Source organism: Trypanosoma conorhini (genome assembly GCF_003719485.1).
Source record: "Trypanosoma conorhini strain 025E chromosome Unknown Tco_14.4_contig_00011, whole genome shotgun sequence".
Lineage (NCBI taxonomy): Eukaryota > Euglenozoa > Kinetoplastea > Trypanosomatida > Trypanosomatidae > Trypanosoma > Trypanosoma conorhini.
In genome coordinates, this window is record NW_021704096.1 from 52,984 (window position 1) to 59,770 (window position 6,787).

At 62.8% G+C, this 6,787-nt stretch overlaps 5 protein-coding genes across 5 annotated transcripts in view, besides 3 other annotated features; all 5 read right to left on the bottom strand.

Annotated features, from left to right (window-relative positions):
* Positions 1–55: 55 nt before the first annotated feature.
* Tco025E_00499 (uncharacterized protein) lies at positions 56–1,372 on the bottom strand (the record flags this gene model as incomplete). Its single annotated transcript, XM_029367440.1, has 1 exon — positions 56–1,372. One exon carries the CDS (start codon positions 1,370–1,372, stop codon positions 56–58), a length of 1,317 nt encoding a protein of 438 aa, XP_029232513.1.
* A 211-nt stretch (positions 1,373–1,583) lies between these two features.
* Positions 1,584–1,599: a sequence feature (A-rich).
* Positions 1,600–1,620: a microsatellite.
* A 48-nt stretch (positions 1,621–1,668) lies between these two features.
* Tco025E_00500 (uncharacterized protein) lies at positions 1,669–2,739 on the bottom strand (the record flags this gene model as incomplete). Its single annotated transcript, XM_029367441.1, has 1 exon — positions 1,669–2,739. One exon carries the CDS (start codon positions 2,737–2,739, stop codon positions 1,669–1,671), a length of 1,071 nt encoding a protein of 356 aa, XP_029232514.1.
* A 330-nt stretch (positions 2,740–3,069) lies between these two features.
* On the bottom strand, positions 3,070–5,208 carry Tco025E_00501 (putative ATP-dependent RNA helicase; the record flags this gene model as incomplete). The annotated part of the gene is made up of 1 exon (XM_029367442.1): positions 3,070–5,208. The coding sequence occupies one exon, from the start codon at positions 5,206–5,208 to the stop codon at positions 3,070–3,072; it is 2,139 nt and encodes a 712-aa protein (XP_029232515.1).
* Positions 5,209–5,242: 34 nt separating this feature from the next.
* Positions 5,243–5,267: a microsatellite.
* A 195-nt stretch (positions 5,268–5,462) lies between these two features.
* Tco025E_00502 (methionyl-tRNA formyltransferase) lies at positions 5,463–6,527 on the bottom strand (the record flags this gene model as incomplete). Its single annotated transcript, XM_029367443.1, has 1 exon — positions 5,463–6,527. The coding sequence occupies one exon, from the start codon at positions 6,525–6,527 to the stop codon at positions 5,463–5,465; it is 1,065 nt and encodes a 354-aa protein (XP_029232516.1).
* A 140-nt stretch (positions 6,528–6,667) lies between these two features.
* Positions 6,668–6,787, bottom strand: part of Tco025E_00503 (methionyl-tRNA formyltransferase) — a gene marked incomplete at both ends in the record, with an annotated part of 1,128 nt that continues 1,008 nt past the window's right edge. Inside the window, one exon of the mRNA XM_029367444.1 lies at positions 6,668–6,787. This exon is cut by the window's right edge and continues 1,008 nt beyond it. Within this exon, the coding sequence (XP_029232517.1) occupies positions 6,668–6,787 (120 nt within the window).

A 6,787-nucleotide genomic window follows, 5' to 3' on the forward strand; every position in this document is an offset into this window, starting at 1 on the left:
GTCGTGCGTTTCCTGGGCGCCACGCTCCGCCTCCTCGGCGCGCTGCCGCGCGTGCTCAAGCGCCACACGGAGGCTTTTCGACCGCGTCTGCGTGCTGCGCCCGCTCGTGCTCCAGAGCCGCCTCGAGGGTGGCCAGCTGCTCGCCGTGGCGCTGCTCCGCGGTGTCGTGCGTTTCCTGGGGAACACGCTCCGCCTCCTCGGCGCGCTGCCGCGCGTGCTCAAGCGCCACACGGAGGCTTTCGACCTCGTCTGCGTGCTGCGCCCGCTCGTGCTCCAGGGCCGCCTCGAGGGTGGCCAGCCGCTCCACGGTGCCGTGCGTTTCCTGGGAAACACGCTCCGCCTCCTCGGCGCGCTGCCGCGCGTGCGCAAGTTCGTTTTCCGTCTCAACGATGAATTTTTTTAGGTTCTCAATGTGTTGGGTAAGGTTGCTTTCCCGTTTGCACTGTGCCTCTAGGGTCTCCTTCATCGCCAGGAGTTGTTCCTGGTGTTCGTATTCGACATCTACCAATGTCTTTTTGCCTGCTTTAATCTCTGCGGCGTCAGAGTTGTTACTGCACTCTCGCAGTGCTTGTCGCAGCAGCTTGACTTGGAGATGAAGCGCCTCCAGCTCGTCCGTGTCGGTCGCCGGCGAAGCCAAGACCGCGGCCCTCGACGCCGCTCGAACCGCGGCTGCCAGCTCCCTCTCCTTCTCCTTGAGGTCGCTGCGGTGCTGCTCCAAGGAGGCCTCCATGGCGGCATTTGTGAGGCGCATTTGGTGCAGCTGCGCGTTAGACTCGCTCAAGGACTCAGCCAACGCCGTTGCCTTCAGAACTTCCTCCTGAAGGAGTTCCCTTAAATTGTTGTTCTCGTTCCGCACGCGTTCTAACTCCGCCGTGGAGGGGGGCGAGTCGCGCGTTTGACTGTCTATCGACGCCTTGAGCGTCGCGAGCTCCTGCTGGGCCCCGTGCAGCAGCGCGGCGACGCCGTCACGCTCCTCTTGCAGGCCGGCGAGTTTTTCCCGCAGCCTCTGGAGCTCGCTATCGTCGGCGGCCTCGTCAAGAAAGTGGAGCATGGAGCGCTCGTGGCCCGTGAGTTCGTCGTGGAGGTCGGCGGTGTCGCACTGCGTGGTGCTCGCCGCCGCGCTTCCCCCGTGGTGCAGCAGCGCCATGATGGAGCGCCACACCTTCGCGATGCGCTTCGCCACCGCGGCAGCCTTTGGGACGCCGTTTGGCAGCGCGAGGTACTCAGAGAGCGCGACGAGGGCCGCGTGCGACTCAGACATCGCGTTGGGCACGCGCTGCGGGGAGTTGACGGTCAGGGCGTACTGGGCGTCCCGGATGGCTGCGCCGATGCGCGCCGCGATGTCCCGCCTCCTCGCCTCCTCGTCCCCCATTACTGCGACCCGCACGGCGTGTAGGAAGGAGCAACCGCAGACGCAAGAGGATATAGCTAGAAACTCCCTTCACTCGCTCCCGCCCCTGTTACGTCGTGGGGTTCCTGTGGGAGCTGTGCGACAGCCGTTCAGCTTGCTGGCGAGAAGGAGTAGGGGGTGGGAGGAGGCAGCTCGGAGTCGCGGGATGGCGGGGAGCGGGAAAGGTGCGACGAAAACCAAAAAGAAAAACAAACACACACACACACACAAGCAAGTCAAGGAGGATTGAGACGTGAAATGTATCTTGCCGCTGCTCCTCAGTAAGCCGCGGAGGTTTGGCTCCCAGAGCCGCCTTTCCGCACGGCGACTGCGTACTTTTCAAACTTCATCCGTGCCACTGCCTCCTCCTCCGCCAGCAGCTGCACCACTTCGTCCGCGATGCTGATGCCACCTTCATCACGCACCTCCGTCTCCGCCGACGCCGGCGCGCCGCGCAGGCTCAGGGACGTTTGTGCGATATTCGTTCCCACTCGCGCCTTTGCCTCGGCCGTCGACAGGAATGGCGAGAGTGCCAGACGTACGAGTGGCGCTGCCCAGCGCAGCAGGATGTCCTCCCTGTCCAGATGCTCCTCACGCATGAGGGAAACATGAGCAGAGAGCGCCTCATACAGGCAGTCATGCCGCTGCCTCTCCCACCCCACCCCATCGGGGCCCATCGTTGTCTCCTCAACACTTCGGGAGCCGCCCTCTCGCCCCGTAGCGCCCAGCTTCTGCAGCGGCCCCCAGGCAAAGGTGGAGCGTGGCAGGCCGTCAAAATCATTGGCACTACCGCCTTCGCCGCCCGGCCAGAGGCCCACTTCAACGGGCTGCCCGGTGGCGGCCGCGACGCGGCGCACCCACGGCGGGAGAGCCTCCGCCGTCCCCGCCTCCGTGTGCGCGCCCTCGCTGCCGTGGGGCGGCGCAACCCGTGTCCCGTCGGGCCTGAAGACGACACAGTGGGCGCCGCCAAGCAGCTCCAGCGAGTACCAGAGCGTGCGGCGCGAGGTGGCGGAGACCCAACGGACAAGCCCAGTCACCGCCTCGACGACGTCACTGAAGACAACCGCCTCACGTGCCCCCGCTTCGGCGCAGGGCGTCGGCCCACGTCCACGGCCATCGTGCTCGTCGGGGAGGAGGGAAATGACAATCCGCGTACGTGTAACTGTGAGACTCCCTGAGTACAGGCGGTCGATGGCTGGAGGCTGGTACGGCCCGTCGTCCTGCCGCGGTGCGGGAGGAAACGGGTGGGCGGCGTCCAAAAACTCGACGGGGAGGTGGAGGTCATCGGGGCCCACGCCAAAACCGCGCCGCGGCGTAGGGGGCATTGCCCCGGCAGGGACAAGCACCATAAATCGTGCGTCACGTGCGCCCACTTTTAACGGCGCTGCGCCACACGCGAGAAACGACGACGCAAAAACAAAGAAAGCGGAAGAAACAAGGCGGTTTGACCGTTCTCGGGTAGAAGGAGCACAACAACGGCCTGCACCCCCTCCCCCTGCCGAGCCCAGTGAGGAGGAGGGGGCACCGTGTGCGGGAGAGCACGCGTGCCCACGGCAAGAGTGGCGGGCAATAGCGTGCACTGTATATCAAAAAAGGAGCGGAGGCGAGGTGGCCCGGCATCCCACCCCGGCCTCATTAGCCGAACACGTTAAGGAGCAGAGGGAGCCTACGAGAGTCCATTAAAACTTTGGTGGAACGGCGCCAACAAACTGGCCGTCGGGCGTCCAGTGAAGCTTCGTTTTCTGTGCCTCGTAGTATTTCTTCGCCTCATGCCGACGTCGATTCAGCGACCTGAGTTTGCCCTTGACGTACTCCTGCCGCTTCCCCTCCTCCGCGTTTTTCGGCAGTGAGACGCCCGGTGCCGAAGTGAGGGCGAAACTCTGGGCGAGCTCCGCCAGGTTTAGTCGCCGGATGCTGAAGGTTTCCCTCAGCAGGTGGTTCTGGTACGCACCGACGTGCGCCCGGTACGCACTCACGGCACTCTTCGCGACGATGGGGTCCAGCTGCAGGACGTGCTCCAACTTCATCTGGATAGCCGGCAGCCGCTGCGGCATCGGGTACTTCTCCAGCGTGATGCCAAACTTGGAGAGGTAGCGGACAAAACCCACCTCCTCCGGCGCGAGGAAGAGGAGGGCGTTGCCGACATTCCCGGCACGTGCGGTTCGTCCGATGCGGTGGATGTACTCGGTGGGGTCAAGTGGCGGGTCGTACTGCAAAATCCACTCCACGTCTGGGATGTCGAGGCCGCGGGCAGCCACGTCTGTGCAGAAGAGCACGCCTGTCTTCCATTCGTTGAAGACGCTAAACGCAGTCACACGTTGACGGTGCTTCATGTGACCATGAAGCATCATCACCTCGTTGTGGAACCCAACAGAACCCATCATTTGGAAATGGAACGTTGTGCTGGCGACAGTGGAGCAGAAGACCATCGCCTTTGAGGTGCGGGCAACGCGCTTCACAAAGACGTAGAGGCAAATCAACCGCTTGTCAACGGGCGTGACGTGGCAGAACTGACGCAGCGTGCTTGGGATTGGCTCCGCGTCTCCCTCCGTGCGGTGCGGCGTCGCACTCGACTCCCTTGAGGCGTCCGCCTCGTCATCGCTAAGCGGATCTGCGTAGGAGCTGTACGGCGGCAACTCAACGGGCGCCTTCGCCACGGCGTCGGTTCTGCCGTCGCGCGCCTCCGTCTGCACCAGGGATGGGGCAGTGCCGGTGGTCGCAATAAAAAGTGGGGTGCGGGAGAGCGACAGCCGTGCGAGGTCCCGCACGGACTTGGAGTTGGTTGCGGAGAAGAGAAATGTTTGCCGAGACTGCGGCAGGCGCTGCACAATCGCGTCAAGGTCCTTTTGAAACCCGTCCGCCAGCATGCGGTCGGCCTCATCAAGGACGAGGAAGCGCAGCCGCCCGAGATCCCAGTGGGTGCAGTGCTGCACGTGATCGTGCACGCGACCCGGCGTGCCCACAACGATGGAGGCACCCGCCACCAATAGCCGGCGCTCTTCGGTCACTTTCGTCCCGCCCGTAATAAGCTGCACGGAGAACGCCGCAACCTCATTGGGAATGTGCTGACAAATGGACCTCAAAACATCATGCGTCTGCACGCACAATTCCTTTGTGGGGGCAAGCAGCAGACTATACGTCGCGCTTGGTCGCCTGTGGACGAGGCTGAGAGTGGCGTGCAGAAGAGGAACACAGAAGGCAAGCGTCTTTCCAGAACCCGTCTTCGCCTGTCCAAGGAGGTCGTAGCCCTGCAGGGCATACGGGACAACGCGCTGTTGAATAGTCGTCATGCGGTAGAAGCCCTCCGCCTCGAGTCCCTGCACGACATGCGAATCGATGCCAATGAGGGGGTGCCCAAAGCGTGGGCCTTTGCCCACACTTCGCCGCCGCTCAAGCAATCCTTCCTCCTTTTCTTTTGCTTCAGCGCGGCTGGGCCGATTGAGCAGGGCTTGAATGGCATCCTCGCTGCCGTAGTGGTGCTGCAGCAATTCCTCTGTCTGGGCCATGGCGGCGTCAACGTCCACCTCCCGCCCCCTCTTGCGGATGTGGCTAGTGCGGCGATTTGCGTGCTCCTCCGCAATGCGGTCCAGGTAGTCCATGTCCTGCATGTTGAAGAAGTCAGTTTTCTTCATGCACGACAGACCGTGGGCATCCGTGCGGGGCCGCAGGGGCCCGCCAGCCATCACAACAGCCTCCTCGTCGCCGTCGGCGTCGCCGCAGGGGCGGCCCACAGCCCGCCGCGCGTCGCACTGAGCGTCTTCGGCGTCCGTCCTCAGCTCCCGCGCACGGAGCCGCTTCCTTCGCCCTTTAATACCCATTACTTAGCGCTGCCTTCGCCTCCTCCTGCGGCGAGAGGACGTGGAGGAGGAGGAGAGAGTGGGCACAGAGGGCCCCAGCAGCAGATGCAGAAATAGGCACCACACACACAAAAAAAAAAAGAATTAGACCGTTCACGCTCCTCCAACAACAAAAAAAGCACCAAAACACCCAACGTGCACGACGGCCACAAACGCCACCGCGCAATGCGTCTCATAGGAAGCTGCAATTCAAACCGTCGCATGTATCGTTAGGCTTACACGGCAGGGGACTCCCGCGCTTCAGTACTATTCTCCACAAATAGACCAGCATACAGTAAACCCGTTTTCATTGCCATGCCCTTCCGAAGTAAATCCGCTGGCTGTGAAGTCGACCCTTTCAAAGCCGCGGCCTGCCACACGAACCATCCCTCGCGACATTTCACCGCACACATTTCCTCCACTGACCTTGGGAAATATGCACTGCCAGGTTCAATATAAACTTCCATGCTATGATGCTGATGCTGCTGCTGCTGGTGTTGGTACTCTTGATAGGCGCTGCGCGTTACTACGGTAACCTCTCCTCTCTCCAGCTGGTGCAGCTCCCGCAAAACGGCACTGGGGACGTCTCTCGGGTGCACAGCGTCTGTGAAGGTGCAACTGACAAGAAGATGTCGATGGAGGTGTTTGTGGTGGGGCTCCATCGTCGAGGGCAACTCTGCCACTGTCGCCTCCTTCGTCCCACCGGCCCCCTCCTCACTGGCCTTCACCTCACTTCCGCCCAGCTGTGCCGTCTCATCCTCGCACCGCCGATGATGAGAGAGTTTCTTTATCTCGCGTGCCGCCCGATCCAGCAACCGCCGCAGAAGCTGCTCCCGCACCGGTGTTGCACCCTTGTCGAGTGTGGCGTTGACAGTTGGGTTGTAGTACTCCCCGCCCACAAAGGCCCGCCACGTGCCGTACGCCTCCTCGGCGGTCATGCTGCGCCAGCGGATGACTGCCCTGTCCCTGGGGAGCAGGGGGGCGTGGTAGGGGTCCTTTGTGAAGTGCACGTCGTAACTCTGCGGCCACGCGGAGGCCCAGCGGGCGTCGAAGGTGCGGGGCCAGTCGCAAGTAGGAGACACCGCGGCATCCGCCACCGCATCGTTGGCGTCCTCCGCATCGTTGGCGTCCTCCGCATCGCCCCAGTCCTGTGCCGGTGCCCGGGCAGAAGGCACGGCACCAAAAATGCACTCGCACAGCCCCGTCGCCCCCAAGCTTGTCACACGGGGAAGATACTCACGGATGCTCATGTCGTGTGGGATGGGCATCGACTGCTGCCAGAGCACGTCCCCGGAGTCCATCAGCCGCTGCTCCGGCAGCAGCTTGATGACACTCGCCCCGCCAACGTCATCGCAGCGGAGGAGCGGGGCAAAAATGGGACTCGCACCTCTATAACGCGGCAGCAGCGATGGGTGGAGGTTGACGGTGTGGGGCAGCCGCCTCAACAGTTTTTTTGGAATAAAGTACCGAAAGGACACCACCACGGCCACATCAAACGCCTCCAATGGCTGACCCAAGATGTAATGATCCTCCCACTCCTCTCCCAGCAGCCGGATCCCCG